This window comes from Nannospalax galili, unplaced genomic scaffold (genome assembly GCF_000622305.1).
Source record: "Nannospalax galili isolate Female #2095 unplaced genomic scaffold, S.galili_v1.0 scaffold606, whole genome shotgun sequence".
Classification (NCBI taxonomy): Eukaryota; Metazoa; Chordata; class Mammalia; order Rodentia; family Spalacidae; genus Nannospalax; species Nannospalax galili.
This window is the reverse complement of record NW_008355477.1, coordinates 1,449,030-1,473,953: the sequence shown is the minus strand read 5'-3', so window position 1 is coordinate 1,473,953 and position 24,924 is coordinate 1,449,030. Positions and strand designations below refer to the sequence as shown.

The window sequence follows — 24,924 nt, the reverse complement described above, 5'->3', positions numbered from 1 at the left end:
GTAGTCCCTTGATGTATTTGAACCATAGGCATCGGGTTCTGGGCTTCCGGGTTGGAAGGCGGTTCTTGGCTGCCAGGTACCTCCAGGGCCCCTTCCCGCAATGTTCTGCATGTCCAGTTTATCTGGTTCATTGGCCTCCCCACTGCCAAGGCAAGTCAGAGGGGTCAAGTGTGGGGCCCTGAGCTCTCCCACGTAGTAACCACACCTGGACACTTCGGGACCACCCAGGGCTTCACAACCTGCCGCTCCGCCAGCGTGGGCTGAAGCAGCTTCCTGGCATTCTCCTGCTCCAGCTCAGCTCCTGTTCCTCCTCTCCCCGCCCCTCTTTCCGCTCCTCCCCCAGCTCCTCCCTTTTCGCTCCTCCCCTCCCCTTGGTCCCGCCGGCTCATTTTCCCGCTCCACCGGCAGCTACTGCAGAAGCCATCTGCGTTGCACTCGCTGTCGCTTTTCTCCTAAGCTGCGCGCAGCTCGGTACCCGCGCGTCATCATGCCCAACATCGTGCTCTTCAGCGGCAGCTCGCACCAGGACCTGTCCCAGCGCGTGGCCGATCGCCTGGGCCTGGAGCTGGGCAAGGTGGTCACCAAGAAATTCAGCAACCAGGAGACCAGGTGGGAGCCACACTGGCGCTAACGTTGGGTCCCCGGCCGCCGGGTCCGGCCAGTCCAGGGGTTGACTTATGCCGGGGCTACCGCGGCCGCCGCCGCGCCCCCCCTTCCGGGGCGGGACGGCGGCAACGCGGCCTCAGAGGCACCGCTGCTGCGTCTAGGGAGAAATTGAGCTGGGGAGCGCGCCGCCCGCCATCCGGCAGTACCCGAGCGCGTCCAAGGCTGTCTCTCTGATGGCCGGGCTTCTGGCTCCCGGTCCATGGCGACCGGTCAATCCATATGCGCCCAGGCCTCCCTTTTGTGCCCACTAGTCCCCAGTCCGGAAGGGCGACATCAGGACGGTCACAGATCGTCTGAGAGTGTTGATGCAGCGTGTGGGCACCACATCGGTGCCTGGACGGTGTGAGGGGGGTCGGGGGCATCGGTGGATACACCTGCCCGGGTTTCCGCGTCCCTACCAAGCTGAACCCCAGACCCTTGTGTGGTGGGAAAGGTTCTGTACCCGTCCGGTGCACTGGATTTACCTGGGGAAACTTTCAAACAGTACTTCCCTGGGCCTGCCTGCATACAGTCTGATCCAGCTTGTGTGAGATCCGGGTGCTGCCAGCTGCTCAGGTGACTTTCCGGAGCAGCTAGGGTGCTTAGCACCGCCTTATCCAGAAAGTAGGTTTGTGCTGGAGTTGAAAAGAGCGTGAGAACGCAGGACGCACGTGCTGGGTGCCGCTAGCCTTCCTCTAACTTTCCTGCCTCCAAGATCGTGGACTCGCAGCTTGGACTTGCAACTTCTTTGTGTTTATGGAGCTCAGCTGTGCACAACAGCAAGAAGCTAGTTTGGCATGAAATTCCACCCATTTCTCTAGTCGGGGAGAGGGGTTCATCAGTATTTAGGGCAGCCAAGCGTTGGTCCTCTTCAGAGCTTGAACTGAGGGGCTCCCCTTCCCACATGCTCACAAAGTTCTCTGATCAATTTCCTTTCCCTCACTTTATGACTAATGGTACAGTTAACTGTACACACTGACAGATAACCATTCTCTTTGGCAAAGTACCAGATGAACCAACAACTTTTTAAAATGATGCTGGAACAGTTAGCCATATAAAGAAGAAAAAAGAACCTTCATCTAAAATTTCCTCCAGAAAACAGTAGAAAATCTTGATGACTTTGAGTCAAATGAGAATTTGTGAATTTATGGGAAGGTTTTGTTTTTGTTTTTGTTTCTTTGTTTGTTTGTTTGTTTGTTTTTCCTACTGTTCTTTTCCTTAAGTTTTTTGAGACAGGATTTTGCTATGTATCTACACTGGCCTCGAACTCACAGTAATTCCCCTGCCTCAGCCTTCAAAGTGCTGGAATTACAGGTATATGGGTCACCAGGTACACCTAGAAGTTAGGTTAATACTAAAGGTAGAAGTGATTTTCTTGAGCAATGTAACCAATGTAACCCATGTAACCTTTTTCTGGGTGGTAAATTTCATTTATGTGGCTTGGAAACTAATAGAAGAAACATTGTAACTATCAAATGGTATTGCCTGTGGACAAAGAATAACACTGGCTCTGAGGAGATAGTTCATAGAATTGCTTGCCTAGCATGCATGAGGTCCTGGGTTTGAGCCCCACAACTGCATAAAACAGGATGTAGTCGAACACATCTGTAATCCCAGCCATCCAGAGGCAGAAGCAGGAGGATCAGGAATTCAAGTCCATCCTTAGCTACACAGTAGGTTTGAGATTAGCCTGTCTACATATGAGCTCCTTTCTCCAAAGAAAGAAAGGCCACTTTGCATGTTTTTGAAGTGTTGGGGATGGATCCCAGGCCCTTGTGCATGCTAGTCAAGCAGGTTCAACCATCACCAGCCCTCACTTTGCAAAGTTTAATGAAAAGACGATGATCCAGGACTTTGGAGAAGGATGGAGCTAGGTTTAAATATTGCAATATTTTCCCAGTCCTGTCCAAGTATCAGTAGCTCTAAGGACACCAATAGAGCAAGACTCTTTGTTCAGAAGGTGTTGTCATCTACATAAAGGAGACATTTCTGGATGGAGTGGGTTTGAAAGCCCTCCTGTGTTATCTCAGTGCTGCACCATTCTTTGGGACAGAGCATGGCTAATTAAGACCAGTTCACTGCTAGGTCAGTGTTGGATTTCTGCTAAAAATATTGTGTGGGCTGTTGGGTGAAACTGTCTCAGATGTTCCACTGTGATTGCTTATACACTGATATTAAATAGAAGCCTTGATTTTATTTAGAAATCATAAGGTCTTGAAGAGCCTCTCAGCAAGAAGTCTGAGAATTGCTTATATAGTTACATTTTATGCTTTATTTGTTTAGTTGGTCAAGTTTATGTTGTTTTGTTTGTTGTTGATTTTTGCCTTTTTTTGAAACAAGGTCTCATATAGCTAGGCTCGCCCAGAGCTTTGTAGTAACTGAGGCTGGCCTTGAATTCATGATCCTTCTGCCACTATCTCCTGAGTGCCTCAGTGCTGGGATTACAGAAGTGCAAAACTATGCCTGACTCCATTATGTTTGCAATATGTAGAATTTTAAAAAGGTTAATCTTATTTTTTTCCCCATGAACTGCATGGGGACAGCCATTGATCTTTGCAAACAATCCTCTAATTGGTTTTCACTATGCGATGCTAGAGACGAGACACCAAAAGGCAAAAAGAAGATATTCTAGTTTGTTTCTCCATTGCTGTGACAAAACACTCTGACCACTACCAACTTGGGGAGGAAAGGGTTTATTTGTCTTATATCTCCCGGGTCACAATTCATCAGGGAGCCCAAGGTAGGAACTCAGGGCAGGACCCTTGAGGCAGGAGCTGAAGCACAGGCCATGGAGGAACACTGCTTACTGGCTTGCTCTCCTGGCCCCTGCTCAACGTACTTTCTTATGCAACACAGGCCCACCTACTGGGTGTGGTACCACCCACAGTGGGCTGGGCCCTCCCACATCACTCAACAGTCAAGGAGATGCCCCACAGACATGGCCTCTGGCCAGTCCAATGGAGGTAATTCCCCAATTGAGGCTCCCTCAACCCAGGTGTGTCAAGTTGACACTAAAGCTATCCAGCACAGAAGAGAAAAATTGGTTCAGTTTATGTAAGGAACTCCTTCCTAAGAGCTTCTTGCTGAGTGACAACCAGAAGTCTGGATGCTGTATCCTAGTCCTCAGTCCCTGTCCTCCCCACCCAGCCCCCATTCCCTGTTCCCAGTTTCTTAAATGCTACTTCATCAGAGATAGAGTTTCTCATCTCACAATCATTTCCAATGTATAGGGAGAAGTCTGTTCAGTTTCTCTACTGACCCCAGAGAACCTTCCATGATGGCTACAGCAGCATTCATGATGGTATCCACAAATATTTTGTAATATTTTACCCTGGTCAGTTAACTGCCTGGGTCCTCATCTGTATCACAGGACCCAGTGTTCTAGTTATTGCCGTTTAGCAAATCATCCAGAACGGAATGGCTTGAAGCAGTGGGGTTTTTTTTGGCTTCCATATCTGAAGTTTGTGCAGGTCCAGGCAAGGAAGGCTTGCCACCAGTGGTGGCGGCGAGGGTGGGTGCTGGGGCTGCAGGGTCTGTTTTTGAGGATGACTCAATCACGAGGCTGATCAGTGTGGGTTCCTTTTGCCTCCGGAAGCTTGGCTAGGAAGCTCTCCACAGTGCTGCTTGGCTTCCCTTCTAACATAGAAGCTGGCTTCCAAGAGGGAGAGTTTCAAAAGACAGGAAATAGTAACTACCAGCCGTCAAGGGCTGAACTTAGAAGTTAGAAGTTGGCACGTCATCACTTCTGTAGCACTGTGTTGGTCAAACATGCTTCTGTCCTAGATGCTTGGGAAGGGACTCAGATTCTAGGGAAGCGACATAGCTCCTGGTCCATGAGACAAAAATGTGTTATAAGCTCTTCAGCCATCTTTTAGTTGCCACAGCTAGTCATCATTGGTTAGTTACGTGCTTCAGCCTTCTTGTCTAGGGATGTCTTTTCCTTGGGTTGATCTTCTATCCACAATCTGTTCCAGACCTACAGTACAGATTGGAAGGGTCTTCTCTGTGAGTAGAAACAGGACTGGCTTTGGAAGAAATGTTCCCGTGGTGTTTTCTGTACTCCCCTGGACTGCTGGTCACAGGAGGATTGCAGTTCCTAAGTGAGGAAAGGCAGGCCAAAGAATGTGATCTTCTGGGGATAAACAGTCATAAGATCAAGAGTTGGGAAACTCTCTGTAAAAAGCCAGATCATAAATATTTTAGACCGTGCTGGCCATGTGTAGTCCCTGTTACTGCTCTGTATCTTGTATCTTACAGCAGGACTGCCTTGTCTCTTGAGGCTTTGTGGGAAAATCCTTGCTTTTTGTTTTTTTGGTTTTTTTTCTTTCCTTTTTTTGTTTTTTTTTGGGGGGGGTGGTTGTTTGTTTTTGGTCTTTTTGAGACAGGGTCTCTCTGTAGCCCCAGCTGGCCTGGAACTTGCTATGGTGACCAGGCTGGCCTTGAACTCACAAAGGTCCATGCTTGCCTCTGCCTCCCAAGGGATTAAAAGCATGTGCCACCACCCCTGGCTCCTTTCTAGCTTTCTATCTATCTGTCTGTCTGTCTATCTATCTATCTATCTATCTATCATCTATCTATCTTCTCTCTCTCTCTCTCTTCCTTAGACAGGGTCTCATGTATCCCAGGCTGTCATTGAACTGTCAGTGTAGCTGAGAATGACCTTGAACATGTGATTCTCCTGTATCCATCCCCCAAGTACTGGGATTACAAGTATGCCCCCCCATGCCTGGTTTTATGTAGTGATGGGACTCAAAATCAGGACCTTGTGCATGCTAGGCAGGAACTCTACCCACTATGCTAACATCTCCAGCCCCTTTTCCAGTTTTGTAGGTAGCTCACAGCCCTGGACTTTTGGGTACTTCAGCAACAGAACATCTCTAGACCTGCTTCAGTCATCATGGCCCTTTCTCACTCTACCCACTAATCTTCCTCTTCCATTTTGAAGGGCCACTGTGACTGACTGCATGGGATGAGCCCAAATATCAAATATAGCCTCTGTGTTTAAGATCAGTGGATTAGGATCCTTAATTCCATCTGCATATATTCATCCCCTTGGCAGTGTAATCTAATATAGTCAAAGGATTAAGGTATAGATGTCTTCTGTGGGGAGGTCATCATTGGGCCTACTACATCATTCTTTGCTTGGAAGTCATACAAAAATAGGTTGCACGACTGTATTTTGTCAACCTCTGAACTGTGTAATACTTGATTTCCAATACTTGATTTCCAAATTAAATTTTTCTTGTACTTGCTATAATTACATTAATTTTTAAATTATTTGTAGGTGTAGATATATGATGTGGGGGGTGGGGAGGGGAGGGAGGGAGAGAGAGAGAGAGAGAGAGAGAGAGAGAGAGAGAGACATGCATGCCACAGTGCTTATGTGGATGTCAGAGGAGAACTTTCAGGAGTCAGTTCTCTCCTTCCTCGTTATTGAAGCGAGGCCACTCTTATTTCTGCCGCATTGCGTACTCTAGGCTAGCTGGGTCCTGAGTTTCCAAGTGATTCTCCTGACCCTACTTCCCATCTCTCTGTAGGACTGCTGGGATTACAGATGACTCACCACTATATCCAGCTTTTTATGTGGGTTCCAGGGATTGAACTCAGGTTATCAGGCTTGCTTGGCAACTGTGTTTACCTACTAAACCATCTCATTGATCCAAGAATTATGTTAATTCTTTAGCACTCAAAATAAGAGGTATGTTTAGCATCCTTTCTGTTCCTGTCATCCTGAGGCTTACAGTATACTATCAACACCTCTAACAGAGCCTTATACAAGAATGTGATCAAACATCAACATTTATTTTTCTGAACTCCTCAGTGCAGTGGCACACGCCTATAATTCTAGCACTTAGAAGATGGAAGCAGGAGAATCAGCAGGTCAGGGTCATCTTGGCTGTGATTATAGGTGTGTGCCACCATGCCAGGTTATGTTTATATATTTTTAAGTAGCTGTATTCATCTGGGCACAGTGAAGTTTTCTGCATTAAAATTTTCAGTACTGGAGATGAAACCCAGAGTCTCATGCATGCTTAGGCAAGCATTTTATCACTGAGCTGCACACATAGCCCCAGTTTTCTGCATCTCTTCTCAAGATAAAAGGTTGGCCAAAAAAATTCACATGATATTCATGTTGTCCCAGATATATCAAATTGTTCCAAATTTTGGAACACATTTACCTTTTCAAAATAAGTGTTCTATCAGAACTGATCATATTCCTTGTTCTGCAGTACTCTGTAAAGGATATGCCAGAGAACACGATGTTTTATTTCTCATTACAGGACAGCCAGGTAGCATGGATGGACTGACTGTCACAGTGAATGTCCCAAACTCTATGGCTATAAGTATACAATTCTCAGGCATGCAGTTTTGAATTTTAGCTTTGATTTTTTTTTTAAATTTTTGATTTGTTTTCTTTTGTTATTATGTTTCAGACAAGCTCTTCCTATAGCTTCTGCTGGCCTGGAATTCACTTATGTAAACCAGGCTGGCCTTGATCTCACAGAGATCCACCTGCCTCTGCATCCTAAAGGTTGGGATTAAAGGTATGCACTACCACTTCTGGCCAAGATTGTAATTGTTAATGAGGCATGTGGGATGGAATCAGAATGTAGTAATGAAAAAAATCAGCAAAAAAAAGGTACTGTAAATCACACAGAGAAAGTTACATATGAAATGAAAATATGAACATTGATTTAATTTTCATGCAATGGCTCAGATGTGAATATCATTTACAGAGTTAAAATGTAATGTCAATCTTTAGCTTGCATACTGATCTATACTGGCATGATGGCAAGTGGGGAAGGGCACATCTATGTGATGGGGCAGAAAAGAGGAGGTATTAAATCCTCATCTTCCATAGTGAGAAGTCAATACCTGATTCCTCAGGAAAAATCAAGTCAGCAAACTTCATTAATTAGCCCAACACTTGAAAATAAATCTCTATCAAAAAAGCATATCAAAAGTTGAAATCAGTTGTCTTCAGGCTTTTCATCTGTTATTAGCGTAATAGAATATTTTTTTGTATCGAGACTGGGTCTCTGTAGTCTGGCCTGGAACATACAAGAATCCTCTTCTCTCAGCCTCCTGAGTAATAGGATTATAGGCTGAACTACCACACCATGATCATGATTTGAATTTGTGTGTGTGTGTGTATACACCTGTTTGTGTGATTGTCTGCACGTGTACATGGAGACCAGAGGTCAACATCAGGTATCTTTTTACATCCCTCTTCTGCTTTATTTTTGAGACAGCATTTATCACTGAACCTGGAGTTCACTGATTCAGTTGACTTGCTGGCCAGTGAGGATCTACCTGTCTGCTTCTCTGGCTTCTCTGGTGTTGGAATTATAGATATGTGCCATCGCACCTGACATTAAAAAAGAAATGTGTTGGTTCTGAAAATTCAAACACAGGTCCTCATGCCTGTGCTGGCCGGCACATTACTGAGCCATCTCCCCAGCTCCAGTGATTTGAATTTTTAAGACAACATCCATGACTACCTTTAACAGGATTTTTCCAAAAGTAGTGATCAGAGTATGCCTGGAATGTAGAAGGGAGTCCCTTAGAGGTAAGCCCTTCACTGGCCTGTAGGAACGTAGCTCTTGCAAGGATTCCCACACCATTCCTTGGTAAGAATGGCTTACTGTATGTAAACGATTAACAGTTAGGAAACAACGTGACTTACACTGAACACCAGCACGCCAGAGAATCTAGCATTTTGGTATGCACTAGGCAGTGGGTGAGTATGTGACTAGCTCCCAATGAAATCCCTGGGCTATAAAGAAAAGAAAAGAAAAGAAAAGAAAAGAAAAGAAAAGAACCCTGGGCTCTGAGTCTCCAAGGCTCTTCCCTAGTAGGCAACTCTTCCCATTTGTCACAGCTCACTGCTGGAGGTTTTGAACTGGACTTCTTTGAGTCCCCGGCAGGGAGGGGGCTTGGAGTCCCTCAACTTCCCCTCATGAAATATTTTTCCTTTGCTGGTTTTGCTATGTGTCATATTCCCTTCATAAGCCACTGTCAGGAGTTCACCTGTATGCTGAGTCCCATGATTGAATGTACTGGACCACTGAACTTGGGGGGGTGGTCTCAGGGATTCCTGAGACACAGACATAATTTATATTAATCAGTGTTTTGATAGTCACTTGTCAACTTGATACACTCTAGAATCATTTGGGAGATGGGCTTCTGGGCATGCCTGTGGGGGATTTTCTTGATTGTGTTAATTGAGCTGGTGAGACCTACTCACTATGGTTGGCACCATTCCCTGGCTAGGACCCTGGATTCTGTAAGTGGAGAAAGGGAGCTGAGCAGCAGCATGCATTTTTTTTAACTTGCTCTGCTCTCGAATTCTGGATGGAATATGACCAGCTATATAGCTCCTGCCATCTTTGCAGGCACGATGGGCTGTACCTTGAACTGTGAGCCAAAACGAACCCTTCCTTCCTTAAGTTGCTTTGATTTGGACATCTTATTATAACAACACGAAAAGACACTAAGATTGGCACTGTTCTTTCCTAGTGTTGAGATTGGTGAAAGTGTGAGAGGAGAAGATGTTTATATCATCCAGAGTGGCTGTGGAGAAATTAATGACAACCTCATGGAGCTGCTCATCATGATCAACGCATGCAAGATTGCGTCTTCATCCAGGGTGACTGCTGTGATCCCCTGTTTCCCATATGCCCGCCAAGACAAAAAGGACAAGGTAGGCGAGGTGTGTCCTGTCTTAGAAACCTGCTGTGGGTTTCTTCATCAACTGCCTTGATTAGAATATCCAGAGGTGTTGGCTTTCTTTCTCTCTTAATGGTCACATAAATATGTATCCTCGCCTTATCTATTTCAGAGTTGTCACTGAACCCACCATAATGTTAATGTTTACATATATCAAAGCAAGCAATGCATATTTTTGAAGGTATGCAAATACCATTATTATCCTTGTCATGATGAAGTCGTGTATTTGTGTGGTGGTGGATAGAACTAAATAAACACAATTACATAGACACACACAGTCTTCAATGAGTACAATCAAACTGAAGCCCACCCAGATCAGATCACTGCATTGGATCAAGGTGAGAGTCCGAGTCGCAATACTGTGCTACATATAGTTCTGCAAGCTGTTTCCATTGTTAGACTGGGTAAAGGGGCCATAGGATATTTTCATTTTTCCTTACAACTACATGTGACTCTGCAGTTCTCCCCCAAATGAAAAGTTTGATTAAAATAAATATTGTGTCTGGGTTATTTTTTAATCCTTTTAAGGAGAATGGCTTATTCCTTTAGCAACATTACCATCAGTGAGGGCTCTGTAAGTTTCCAAAAGAAGAAAATACCATTCTTAGCCCTTAAGATACATTAGAGAAGAGAGAACTGAGGCAAACTTTGAGGGAGCTTGTGTTGTTTGTTAGGGGTAGATTAAAAGAGCAGTGAGTTATTCTTTCAGAGGTTCACGGGCCTGCTATTTGAGATCAAGGTGTGTCCTGGCCGTGTTCCCTTTACAGGATGTAGAGGAGGATCCTTCCTGCCTCTCCCAACTCCTGAGGCATTCACATGTCCCTTGACTAGTGGCCTCATCCTTTCAGTGTCTGCCACTTTCTTCATGAGATGTCTCTGTGTCTGAATCTCCTCTTCTGCCTCCCAGAAGGACACTGTGTCATTGCATTTAAGGCCACCTTCATCTAGAATAGTCTCATCTCAAAGTCCTTCACTAATTATATCTGCAAAGATGCTATGTAAGTTCCATTTACAGATTCTGGGGATAAGGACATGCACATAATGTTTTGGAGGTCCCCATTCAATCTACCATAATTTGATCCAACCTCCAACAAGGCCCTAAGGGAGGATCTTCCCTGCCTTGCCCAGCTCCTGGGGGCACAAGACATCCCTTAATTTGGTTCCATCCCTTCAGTCTCTACCTGTGTCCCCCGATGGCTTCCCTTCTATCCCTTATGAAGATACTATCATTGGACTTAGGGTCACTTTCATCCAAAATGACCTCACCTCAATATCTTTACATTATATTTACAAAGACCCTCTTTCCAAAATGAGGTTCCATTCCAACTTGTTGGGTAGGTGTGAGTTTGGGGAGGGAATATCATTGTCCTTACTACAGAGATCAGCTCTAAGCTGTTGTTTTAAAACAGCACTCAAGATCACCCCAGATATGAAAAAAAAAACATGTAAATGAGCCTAAGCTGTTTTTGAATTTTACTCCCAATCTCTTCAGGAGTGGTTTTCAGACTCAGGACTAAACGCTGCTATTCACTTAATTTCTCATTAAGGATGTGATCTGAAGAACTCCATTCAGCACTCAAGATATGATTTACCTTATATAGTAGATTAGGAGACTCAGCTGATTTTTTTTTATAAATGATAGGTTTTTATTGCCATTATCCAACTCTATACCTCAGAAACAGACACAGACAATGTGGTTCTGTTCCAATAAAACTTTATTTATGAGCAAAATAAATACACATGAACATGAGAAATTTGTCCAGAGTGGGGGGATAGACAGAACAGGTAGGGAAGTGGGGGGATTCATTTAAAAAATAATAATAATAATTTAAAAACCATAAGCTGGATATGGTGTCATACAATTTTAATCCCAAAACTCGGGAGGTAGAGGCAGGCGGATCTCTGAGATCAAGTCCAGACTGAACCAAATATTAAGTTTTAGGTCAATTGGGTCCACAGGGAGATCCTGTCTCAAAACAACAAAAACAAAAAACCTATTTATAGACATTTGAATTTTTATGTTTATATGCCATAAATTATTCTTTTGACTTTTTCCACATCATTTAAATATGTTATGAAAAAAAAAAAAACATTACTAACTCACAAGCAGTACCCAAACATGTAGCTAGCTAGATTTGGTCCATGAGCCAGAGTTTGTATTAGAGTACTGGTTAGTTTTATACTCCATTTGCATTACTATAACAAAAGGATCTGCAGCTTGATGACTTATAAAGTAAAGGAATTTATTTAACAAGGCTTGATGATTCAAACAGCATAACTGGCATCCTGGTGGTACTTACAACCTAGTGGAGAAGTGAACTAGCCACATGTAGAAGGGACACGTTTGAGTGTGAGCAAAGAACAAGAGAGAAGGAATGGGCCAAGTTCATTATTTTCAATCTTTTAACTTTTTCAAAAATAATTTATTGAGAATTTAATACATGCACATAAGGTGTTTTGATCAAATCCATGCCCGCTTTCTCCCCTCAAACTCCTCCCATATCTCCCCATCACTTTTTTCTCTACTCTTTCTTCTTCTCTGATTTATTTATTTTTTATGGGGCTTCTGGCTACTCTAACATTCCCCCCTCTAAAGAGGTAACCCTAAAATCTTCTAAGGATTAGATACAAATTCCCAAATACTTTCTACATTTTTGGCCTTTGGAACAGAGTATGTTGCTATGAGGCCCAAGGACATCCTGACTTTTGGCCAAGAAACTGGCTACTTTTCTTTGGGGTCTTTTTACCCTAACTGCCTAGCCAATTCCTACCTCCTATTCTTATCACACCATCCTCTGAAGAGGTTACCTAAATTGTCAATAGGGAATAGGGACGCAGACCACTCTGGCTTCTTCCATGCTGAACAGGGATGCAGGGTGAGACAAGAGAAGTACCCCTTCAGTGGGTCTATCAAAAAGACTCCCAAATTGCATAACTCTTATCTGTAGGGGGAAAAGAAAGCCTTTGACCTGTGAATAGGAGATGTGAAGAAGTAAAGGCAAGAATAATTAGCATTACAAATTCTAGACAGGGAACTAGAAAAAAGTCAGAATAGGGCAATTTTCAAATGTCCATTTGAGAGTCCATTAGAATTTCTTGACAAGGGCTTCCAAAAGCATCCCTCTATTGGGTTCCTCCTTATTTTTCTTTTGTCTTCCAAGGCTGGACTCTAGAGTGATGGATTCAGGATTTGCTTTCAGGTATTTTGATAGCTGTTGGAGTGGTTAGAATCAAACTCTCAAAGGCTTTTAGAGAGTGGGAAAAACAAACTTATCCATCATTTTAGAACAATAGCTGGTTGTTTCCCTTAGCTACAGGTGGGCACTACAGTATTGGAGACCAAGATTTGAAGTCTTACATCTAAGCAGTACTTTCTGGTTAGGAACAAAATCATCAATGAGAAATAATTGTCTAAATTTTTATATAGACTGAAGCCTAATGTCTGGGAAGTGTAATCCCTTGCACTCTTAAAGAAATATACTGATAACTTTACTCTTTGGTTATACTTTCCTTTTGGGTGTTTAAGACCATATAGTTGGCCCAAATAAATTAATCTTCTAATTTTTAAATTTTTATTTTATGTGTATTAGTGTATTGCCTGCACGCACATACGTGCACTCATGTCCTGCAATGCTCACAGAGGTCAGGAGAGGGCATCAAGTCCCCTGGAACTGGATTTACAAATGGTTATCAGCCATCATGTAGGTGCTGGGAATCGAACCTAGGTCCTCTGGAAGAGCATCCAGTGTTGTGATCCTCTGAGCCATCTCTCCAGCCCAAGGTCATTCTTTTTACAACCCATTCACATAGGCAATAACCCACTGTGATGATTAGTTTGTCATCTGGGCACAATCTGTAATCACTGAGAAAAGAGTCTCAGTGAGGGGCTGTCTAAATCAGATTGGACTGTAGGCATGTCTGTAGAGGACCGTAGTGTTAACTGATGTAGGTAGGAAGACCCAGCCTAAAAATGTGCAGCACCATTCCCTGGTTTGTGGCCCTGGACTACATAAAAGGGGAGAAGGTGAGCTGAGTGGAGGCAGGCACCCCTTTATTCTCTCTCTGTGCTTTCTGATTGGATGTGACTCACTGTTTCAAGTTCCTTCTGCCTTGACTCCCTTACCATGATAGGCTGTTAAAAAAAAGGAAAAGAGAACAAATCTGGATACCCACCCTGAGAAAACTGCATGGACCCATTCTGAGGGTGATACCAACTGACCTCGGCCCCACTTCTTAAAGGCTCTATTACCTTTAGTGTTGCCACACTGGAAACCAGGCCTCCAGCTCATGAACCAGAAGGGGACAAGCTATATCTAAACCATAGTGTTGGTATTAGTGTGTGTGTACATGCATGGGTCAGAGAATAACTTCTTATGGCAGTTAGTTCTCTCCTTCACCATCTGGGTTCTGGAGATCAAATTGATGCCATCAGGTTTGGTGGCAAGCACCTTTACCTACTGAGTCTTCTTGATAGCTTCCCTAGTACCTTTAATTGTTTTGCAGAACTGCATTTTCTGACCAGATATCTACCAGTTTTCCCATTGTTAGACATTTAGATGTGTTTTCCTTTTGGTAGCATTTTGAATAAGTGTTCCATGCCTTTTCAAATGAATTACAAATAAAAAAGATAAGACTTGTTCAGAGGCAAGTATCCAGTGACATTTGAGAGAAAGCGGGTAGGGCAGCTCAGACAAGTGACACTTACTGTTAGAGGAAAGAAAGAATCGTAGAGGTGTTTTATTTCTTAGCAACCCTGCAACAAATAACTGCAAACAAAATGGGTTAAGGCACCATGCATTCTCTTACAGTTCTAGAGGTCAGCAGTCCTAAATCAGGTACCAACATTTAGGCCATCCACTGGGTATTAAAGACAGTCATTGATGTATAAGGTGATTATTTTCAGGTCTGGTCAAGCTTTGGTGTTCTACCATTGATCACTTCAGACAGGAGAGTGTAGAGATTAAAGGCATGCTCAAGGATGATTGTGCCAAGAAACAAGTCTTGAGCAAGTCTGATATATGGCCACTGGTCTGTAGCCTATAGACTGACTTTAGAGGTCGACAATGGTGACCCATGGATTGTTCTGGAACCATGACTTCTTTTTTTAAAGCCTTATTTAATTTATTATTATTAGTGTGTATATGTGCGTGTGAAGTGTGTGTATGAACTCACCCATGCCATGGCATGCTTATGGAGGTCAGAGGGCAACTTTGTGGAGTTGGTTTTATCCTTCTGCCATTATGTGGGTTCCAGGGGTTGAATGCAGGTCCTCAGACTTGCACAGCAAGAGTCTTTGCCCATTGAATGCCCTAGTTGGCCATGGAACCATGTCTTATAATAAGCCTAGATAGTCAGTGGGACTCAAATAGTAAGGAAACAATTTCACTCTTTGTTCAAACCTGGTGAAAGGAAGATTTTTAGTTTGTTTTGTCATTTGAAGTGTACCCTTTACATCTTGTAAGGTTCTCATTTCCTCTCTTGGGCCATGTACTGGTGCTGGGAAGCTGCTTGGGTAAGGGCAATGAGGCTTTAGTAAGAAAAATGAGAAATGACCGGAACTGGGTAATGCACTGCATTTCATAGCCTCCCACTGCCATTTTCCAGTGTGAAGGGACAGTGAGGACACAAAACATGATTTTGGGTTAAGGCAGGTACCTCTGCCTTTTTGCTTCACTTTGGGAGGCAGAAATCCAGGTGGCATTTGAATAGTATAGAAAGCATGTGCTACCCTTAATCTCTGGACCCAGTGAGAAAATTTGTTGGCTACAGGAGCAGCTCTGGGCAGCCCTCCCAGGCTTTCCATTGTTCTTTTTCCTTCCTTTGGGACTGTATTACCCATGACCTCTAATGAGACAATGAAATTCTTCTATATAATTACTGTATTGAGAAAGTACCTACAAAAAGAACCCAAAAAAATCTTTTTTTTAATATATAAATGGAAAAATATATATATATGGAAAATTTATTTGGGCTCTGGTTTGTGGGTACCAGAACCCAGGAGCAGCATCTCACAGGAAAGAAACGGTTTCTTAAATGATGACACAACAGAATGGAAGATTCACAAGGGCAAGTGAAGATGATGCAATAATAATTGTAATACATGTGGCAGGAGCTCTGCAATTGCAGCTCTGCAACGAGGCGGCCTTCAGTTTGAATTCCAACACTGTTATTTACTCAATTTGCTGTTGAAAAAGTTTCTTAAACTCTGCATCTTCAGCCTTTTCATCTGAAGACCAAGAACAGTATTTGCTCCTATTGATGAAGTACCTGGCTCATAGTACTTGTGTGGACAAACTTTCTTGAAAGAACCAAGTAATATATCTGTGAACCATGGGGTTTTTGTTGTGACAGTTTGCCTTCCGTGTTTTAGTGTAGTTTCCATAGCCAATATGTAAATAAATGGGTGTGACTGGCTTCCAGTGGTACCTTATATACACTGAATTAGGAAATTTTACATAACCTTCACATGCTGCAATATCCCATTTTTCATCTATTTTCCGGTGCTTTTCTAAATGTGGAAACCGTCCTTAGCCCCTGAGCTGTAGTTTGCTGGCTTCCGCCACAGTAGACACTCCTCGATAATTGCTACTTCTTTCCCCTGGTGGGAACAGTAGGTTATGAGCAAAGTAGTGAATAATTACGTCTGAGAGTGATGAAGCACTGTCAGCCCAATTTTTTTTTCTTTTTTCAAAATCATTTGTAAGATCATGTTCATATTTCACTGATAAGCTGTTTCTTTTTTTTTTAACTGACACTAGCCTCTATAATCTTGTAATTTTTTATGTGTGTACACATGCATACGTGTGTCTATATGTGCGTAGTGTCAGAGGACCACCTCAACTGTCATTTCTCTGGTCTCTGATGCTGTCCGCCTTTTTTGGGGGGGCGGGGGGGGACAGGTTTCTCACTGACCTGAAACTTACCAGGTAGTCTAGGCTAGCCAGTGTGCCCCAGGGAATCTGTCTGTCTCTATTTTCCCAGAACAAGGATTATGAGAACATTTTACTGCACTCAGCTTTGTTTTGTGGGGTCTGGGGATTGAATTTAGGTCATTATACTTATAAAGAAAGCGTTTGACTGACTGAGCTATCTTGGCCCCTATAATTCTGTATTATTTTTAAAAGCTGGTCATATTTATACTTTTGGAAGGATGCCATTTGCTTTCACCACAGTTTGGAATACCTGATACTCTTTGTCATTACTAGGCTGATAGAAGAACACTTGGCTTTTCTGTATCTTTTCAGTAGGAGAATCAAAAGTTTTAGTTTGGGCTAATCCACATTTCCATAAATGCTAAACTGATTTTTCTTTCTCTTGGATTAAAGTTGTAAATGAAACTTTTTATAAGAATCGGGACTGAAGAGATGACTCAGGGATTAAGAGCATTTACTGCTTTTACAGAGGATGCAGAATCAGTTCCCAGGACCCACAATGAGGGGCTCACAACCACCTGTAACACCAGTTCCAAGAGATCCAACTCCCTCTTCTGGCCACTGTGGGCACTGCACACACATGATGCACATTCGTATATGCAGGCAAGCATTGTACACATGAAAAAACAATAAATAAATCTTTTAAAAGAATCATTTTGATAACATGCTGTGAAAAACTTCAAAACCCCAAATTTGTGGATAAGAGCTGGAAAGGACAACAAGGATATAGTGGAGGGAGAGAGTTGAAAAGGTGGTCATAATAAGTGTATATGTGTGTATATATCACAGCACAGTGAAGCCTATTAATTTATACAACTAATTTGTGTCAGTAATTAATATAATAATGAAAAAGAAAAAAATATTGCCTCAGTTTTGATTCTGGAGATAAGAACCATTTGATGCCACTGAAGAGAGTTGTGAAAATTTCTCCCCATGCCTTACTCTGCGTTTTTATAATTTAAAAAAATACAGACTGGTTAATTTAGAAAGTACAGAAGTATATTTTGTCAATTCTGGAATCTGGAAGTCGAAGACCAAGGCAGAAGTTGATCAGTGACTAGGAAGAGTTTTATCTTGCAAAATGGGAACACTGTATCCTTACATGGCAGAAGATGAAAGGGCAAGCTCACAGAACACAGCCTGAAGCCTTTTCTTTTTAACCAGGGTTTTAATCTCATTAACAAGGGCAAAGCCCCCATGGCCTGAACACTCCCCATTTCTTCATACTATGAAGTTGCCAGCTGACTTTTGGAAATGCATTCAAACTATAGTGGCTGCTTATAAGATCATAGTAAGAGCTCAGAATTGGTTAGCATTGTGGATGAGTTTATTTTGCAAATAAGTCATGGCCATCAATCTGTATTTTATTTTTATCCTGGAATTTTGGCTAAGTAATTCTCTGAATGAGGCCAATTATGAAGCATTGAGAATCTGATATTACAGACTTTTTTATCATATGAAAAGGATCCAACACCCTCTTCTGGCTTCTGTAAGCACTGCACACACAGATTACACTTACATACGTGTAGACAAATACTTATAAAAAATAAAATAAATAAGTAGAGATGGGGATAAAAATAAAACCAGTTCTCCAAAATTTCACTTTTTTGAAATACCTGCTGTAACATTTAAGCTATTTCCTCTGATTCTTCATAACACACACACACACACACACACACACACACACACACATTCTTCATATATGTGTGTATGTGTATAATTGATATGTCAATATATTATTAATAAACTCATGTCAAGACAGGGCAGTTCTTTTATAAACCTGGACTTCTTTTAGGTCCTGGCTACACTGTGTGATGGTGTCTTGGCTTTGGAGACCTTACATTTCTCAGTCTGTTTTTCTAGAACACTGTTTTGCCCACTTGGGCTGATCTTCCATTAGAAGAGATTTCTTAAGCCATCTTGTTAAACCTCAGCATGCTTTACATTTTGAAATATAGAAATTGTGATGTTACATGTACAATAAATCTATTTGACTGCTTCTTTAATATTTGTGTTCTATATAGTGTGTCAAGTGCATGGTCTGGCAATAGTGTATGTAAGACTAAGGATATAGCTTAATTGGTGGGGTGCTTGCCTAGCATATAAGAAGACCTGCATTCAATCCCCAGTACCACATAAATTGGACATGGTGGCACATGCCTGTAATCAGGAGGTGGAGGAAGGAAGATCATGAATTTAAGATCATCCTTGGCCATATAGCAAGTTTGAGGCCAGCCTAGGCTACAGGAAACTATTTCAGAAAACAAATGCCAAGCAATAGTGAATATTTAGTGACCAAATGGAATGAATATATCTTTTGTTATCATGACTTGTAATTTTCCTTATTGGTTCTATCTGTAGTTTGCTTTCCTCATTGTATATCTTTGTGGGATGAATCTACCTGTATTCATCTTTTTCTACTATCAAATCTTGTCGCTATTTTTTAGAGCCGTGCTCCAATTTCTGCAAAACTTGTGGCCAACATGCTCTCCGTTGCTGGGGCTGACCACATCATCACCATGGACCTGCATGCCTCTCAGATTCAGGTACCAACAGTTTCCTTTTGCTAGTGGTTAGGGCTTGTGTTGGTCAGTTTCTGTCAACTTAGCACAAATAAGTGTCACCTGGGAAGAAGGAACCTCAGTTGAGGAATTTCTTCCATCAGACAGACCTGTGAACATGTCTGCAAGACATTTTCTTAGTTGTTCATTGTTGTAGGAAGGCCCAACCCACTGTGGGCAGTGCCATCCCTGAGCAAGTGGGCCTGGGCTACATAAGAAAGGTAGCTAAGTAAACCTGGGGTAGCAAGACAGTAAGTAACACTCCTCCATGGTCTCTGCTTCAGTTTCTCTTTCAGGTTCTTGCCTTGAGTTCTTGCTTTGATGATGGACTAAGATAAAATTAACTCTTCCCTGAGTTGCTTTTTGTCAGTTGTTTAACATAGCAATAGAAACCAAACTATATCTTAGTGACCTCTTAAGTTAAATAATTTTAAAACGAGTCAGCATTACTGAAGTTTGGTGCATGGCTACTCTCTCCGTCTTTTGTCTTCCCTGAATTTGGAGACATAATTTTATGTTGATACTTCTGGTCCCTATTACATCTTGCCTCCAGTCAGTTTCAGGGATGCAGAAGTGGCTTCTTATTAGTATGCACTATGTAATTTCATTTCAACTTCTGGAGGCAAATGGATCTCCAGAACCCATGTCAAAGCTAGATATGGTAGTATTCATCTGTAAGTCCAGTGGAGGGGAGGTGGAGATAGATAGTTGGGTTCCTGGAGCTTATTAGCTAACCAGTCTACCCAGTGTGATGAGGTCCAAGTTCAGTGAGAGATTCTTTCTCAAAAACTAAGAGGGGCTAGAGAGATGGCTGAGTAGTTAGGAGCACTGGCTGCTCTTGCAGAGGACCCGGATTCAATTCCCAGTGCCCACATGGCAGCTAAGAACCATCTGTAACTCCAGTTCCAGGGGATCCAATGCCTTCTTCTGACCTCTGTGGGCATTGCACAACATGGGTTCACATACATACATGCAGGCAATACACTCATATACATAAAATAAAAATAAATAAATAAAACAAAAAAAAAGAAAGTGGTGAAGAAACCCAATCCATTGTTAGCCTCTGGCTTCCACATGTACATGGACATACACACACACACTTTCAGATCCCCATGCTGGTACACTAAGCACTATACACACTGAACCATCTCCCAACCCTGTAATACACATTATTAATTTCTTCATAGCTTCTTTTATCACTAACACAGTCCAAAATTTACAGTGCCTTCTTTATGATATATAACGAATGTAAAGTTTGTGGTAAGTGCTAGAAACACATATTTCCCCCCACTGTCCTGCAGTGCTGTTCATATTGACCAGGTCAATTATGTCTATCTGTGCCAACCTACAAAATAAGTGCATGTGATTGAGACCTTGCACAGGGTCAAGTTCAAGTTCCCTGGCTGCAGAAAGATCCATATCTCAAAGAAGTGAGGCTTTATCAAGTTTAATTCAGATGGAATTTGAAGATGTAATATCTAAGAAGGAGCTTGTCCCCAATGACTGTGAGGTCAAATTTATCCCATTATGGTTCTTTGGACAAGTGATGGGCCCTGCACTCATGAAGCCTTCCACTGTGATGAACCCCATCCCCACCCCACCAATCAGGCTCACCAATAAATTTCACATTTAATCAAATGAAAACCCACAAAGTGACATTGATTTCTCCTTTTAGGGATTCTTTGATATTCCTGTGGATAATTTATATGCGGAGCCTGCAGTCCTGCAGTGGATTCGGGAGAACATCACTGAGTGGAGAAACTGTATCATCGTTTCCCCAGATGCGGGGGGAGCCAAAAGGTATCATGCAAGCAACATTATGCAGAGTTCTCTCTTTACCTAGTTCTTTTCTCCTTTCTGTATTTCTTTCTGTGTTAGATAAGAAAGCATGATTTATAGGCTGGGGAGATTTCTCAGTGGTTAAAGCAGTTGCTTTGCAAGCATGGGGGCTGGAGTTCAAATCCCCAGAAACTATGAAGATGCCTCATGAGCGTGGTTGTTTGCCTGTAATTCTAACCTTGATAGACAGAGACAGGAATCCTCAAAGTAAGCTGGCTAGCAAGGCTAACCATATTAGTTAGCTCTGGGTTTGATTTAGAAACCCTGCCTCAATGAATACAGTAGAACAGCAATCGAGGAAGATTCTTAAGATTAACCTCAGGCCTCCACGTGTGTGTGCATACATGCAAGCACATATACTGGCACATATGCACACCACACACAGACACTTGACAATTAAAAAAAAGACAGCATTCTGTGTGTGTGTGTGTGTGTGTGTGTGTCCTCATGTGCACACATGTGCATGCGTGTGCATCTGTGTGTGTGTTTTGCTGGGAATGGAGTCCAAGGTCTCAGACATGCTAAGCAAGTGCCATAGTACTGAGGTCCAGGGAAGGTTTGCTTTAAATTACTTAACACTTTGCAAATGAGTAAGTAAGTAGGCCCTTTGCTTCCTGAGCAGAAATCCTGTTACCATTTCATCGTTTGTGAAAGCAGAAGAAATGCATATATGCTCACTATATATGTGTATATCTATTTTGTATATATGTTATTTAGAGTCCATATGTACAGGTTTGTTTTAATGATGAATATAAATTTCATCTAGTTATTTCCTGATTATAAAAGTAATGAACTTAATTGGGAAATAAGGACTTTAGTTAACAGTATAACTGACTAAGCTAGTCCTTCCAACCACAAACACTTGAATGGGGTAGCCCGAATAGAGCGAAATTTTACAAAAGAAATGTATATATGTAGACCAGGTAAGAGAAATGTTAAGGAATGGGCTGAAAGTTGTGCTCTGGTGGCCTAGGGGATGGGATGAGGTGGGAAGAGACTTGGATCTTGGCCTCCTGGTATGCAAGGTCCTTCATAAAGAAGAGACCTTAGCCAGTAAACAGAGCCTTTGGTTGGAGAAAATAGAAACGAGAAGTCCAACCACAAGCCAATGCAACACTCTGGTGAGTATATACTCTTTCTGGGATGATGGACTCCCTAGGGTAAGAAAATTCGTGTGAAAACCAGTCCCAGCTGCAGTGTCCATGTGGAGAAAGATTTCTTCAGTGCCAAATGGTCTGGGAGCAGTCACCACACAACTTCACCTGATCTCTGATGATTCAAGGGCAGCTATCCAACATTGCCCTTTGTGCCTGGACCCAGAGTTTGTAGCCAGCAGGGCATAGCCAGCCAGTGCCTTAAAGTGATAGAATGACTGTCAATTAGGCAAGTTTATAAAACAACAAGAGGCTGGGCATGGGGTGCACGCCTTTAATCTTAGCACTCGGGAGGCAGAGGCAGGTAGATATCTGTGAGATCGAGGCCTGCCTGGTCTACATAGTTCCAGGCCAGCTGGGGCTGCAAGGAGATCCTATCTAAAAAATTAATACAAATTTAAAAAAAAGAAACAAACGAGCAAAAAGACAGAAACCAGCTAGCACTGGCATAGTAAGCAGCTAAGAAAGTGGTGCTGAGTGTCAGATCCAACTGGCTTCAGAGAGAGCTTCAAATAATGTGTGAGCCCCGAGGGCACAGATGTTGAGACTGCAGCAAGAATAAGAAGACAATGCTGCTCTGATGCACTGTGCTCACTGCAAACTAAGGCTGTGACCCTGCATCTTGTGAAACTTGTCAGCCACTATCTACAAAGTCGGAACAATGGAATGGAGGTTTGTTTGGGTTGTCTTTTTTTTTTTCCAGTTGGAGACTACGGTAAGAAAGGGAGAGGTAAGAGACACCCCCACCCGTCAGCCCAGTGCTAAAGCTAGGAGGCTCATAAATGAATGTTCAGAATTTGAGATCAGAGTTAAGAAGGACGTTCAAGCTTCTCAAGGATTTGAAAGTGCAGGGGCCAGGGTGTGACTCAGTGGTGGGGTGATTGCTATATATGCCTACAGTTCTGGGTTCCATCTCCAGCACGACACACGTGCATGCACGCACGCACTCTCTCTCTCTCTCTCACACACACACACACACACACAGAAACTTTTTCTTCATTTGGCACCCTTATCCACCTGCTGCTCAGCTGGAGAACTAGAACATAAAAGCTGAGACGCAGCTCAAAAAGCAGTCCCAGTGCCCATCTTTGCTAATGTCAGTCCTGATTCTCAGAAAACAGAAGACCCCATTTACTGTATTCTCTCAGCTGCCATTCAATGGCCACTTAGAGTCCCATCATAGAAGGGAAGGCAGAAAGAGGCTCCACAGCTGTAGAGGGGCCTCTGACATCTGCTGAAACTGGCTCTGCACAGTAAGGAAACACACACATATAAAAGACAGCAGCAACACTTAGCTTCCCAAGCCCCCATCTAGGCAGTAATGGGGTAGGGAGCAGCACCGCATTTTCTGGCACCAAGAGTGATTGGCACAGTAGTGACCTTGGGCAGCCTGTTGAGGTTGGGCCATGTGAAGTTGTCATACACTTAAAAATGTGAGCAACTTTTCAGAGTCATTTCTGCTAGACATTGATACAAACGCTTCGTGACATTCCATGGTAGAATATGCTCTCAAATCTGTCAAATCTCTTGTAGGCCAAAGGTCTAGGACTAGTTGCTGCTCTAGGTTTGTAATAACAGCTTTATTGGGTTGTAAGTCACATACTTACGGTTCACACATTTAAATTATAGAGCTCACTTATTTTCAGTATATCACCGTTGTTGTCTACTCCCAGCATATTTCATCTCATCAACAGGAAACCCTGTGCCCATTAGCAGTTGCTTCCCCTTTCCCCTGACGCTAGCCTCTGGCCACACTAGTCTTTCTATATGTATGGACCTATATTTAGAGAACTATTCATATCAATTAATCGTACAATGCATGACTTTATTCTCTGGCATTAACAACAACAACCACCAGAAAATATAACTTTGACAGAGAGTAATCCCAAAGAATAATAGATTCCATTGACTTCTTTTCACCTGTTTTTCTTCCTTCCTTTTTTCTTTCCTTCTTTCTTTTTGTTGTTCTTATTTTAGGTTTGTATTCAGTAACAGTTTTATTATTTCTTTGAGAATTTTATACATTGTATTTTGATCATAAATTCATCCCCCTTCCCCTGTCTCCTCCTTTTTCTTTTTTTTCCTATCCCAACCCTATACATATTCAAAAACATAATGCATGCTCTCAGCAAAAAAATAATAATAAATAGCCAGTGAGATGGCTCAGTACGTAAAGGTGCTTGCTGTCAAGACTGACCTGAGTTTGATTCCTGGGTCCCACCTGGTTGGAAGGAGAGAACCGTCTCCCACAAGTTGTCCTCTGACCTACACACACACACACACGCATACACACACACACACACACACACACACAAACTGTGACACACATGCACATATGTACACATAAGTAAATAAGTAAATAAATGGAATAAGAGAAAATAAATTGAAATAATACAAAAGGTGACTTGCTCCATTTGCTATTTCCAGGGTCAGGACTGTGTTATTCAAACACATAGCACCCTGATTCTTTAACACAATGTGTAATGTGCTGTTGTGGTTTGAATGTGAAATGTCTCCTATAAGCTCTTGTGTTTGAACACTTGGTCCTCAGTGGTAGTGCTATTTTGGGACATTATAGAACCTTTGTCAGTGGGACCTGGCCACATGAACTAGGACTCTGTGGGGTGGGCCTTGAGACTCAGCTTCTAGTCTGCTTTCTATTTCCTATTCCACGAAGACTTCAGGAGTGTTAGCCACCAAAGACCTGTCTACAGCTCTGCGTTCCTTGATGATTGACTTTATTCCCTCAAACCATGAGCCAAAATGAAACTGGGCCTCCCAAATTCTTCCTTGGTCAGATATTTGTTTACAGCAACCAGAAAAAAGTAGCTGATGTGCTATATTCACTGCTGGGCATTAATTCCATAGCTGCTTACCAGATCTGTTCGATACCGTTTTAAGGGAGGATGGACTTATTTGGGCTCATGATTTGAAGGTACAGACTGTTTTGACAGAGAAGGCATGGAGGCAGGAACAGGAGGCGGCTGCTCTCTTTGCATCCTCGATCGGGAAACAGAGAGATAAATGCTGGTGCTTAGCTCTCCTCCTTTTTTTTCAGTGCAG

At 42.6% G+C, this 24,924-nt stretch overlaps 1 protein-coding gene across 2 annotated transcripts in view; it reads left to right on the top strand.

Moving 5' to 3' along the window:
- The first annotated feature begins 373 nt into the window (after positions 1–373).
- Positions 374–24,924, top strand: part of Prps2 (phosphoribosyl pyrophosphate synthetase 2) — a 38,616-nt gene continuing 14,065 nt past the window's right edge. Inside the window, exons 1-4 of one of the 2 annotated variants that reach the window (XM_008852899.3) lie at positions 374–609; positions 9,166–9,349; positions 18,755–18,853; positions 20,544–20,668. In XM_008852899.3, the coding sequence (XP_008851121.1) occupies positions 488–609; positions 9,166–9,349; positions 18,755–18,853; positions 20,544–20,668 (530 nt within the window). In that variant the 5' untranslated portion in view covers positions 374–487. Of the gene's footprint in view, positions 610–9,165; positions 9,359–18,754; positions 18,854–20,543; positions 20,669–24,924 lie in introns of both variants that reach the window. The other variant, XM_029556011.1, reaches the window with a different exon arrangement.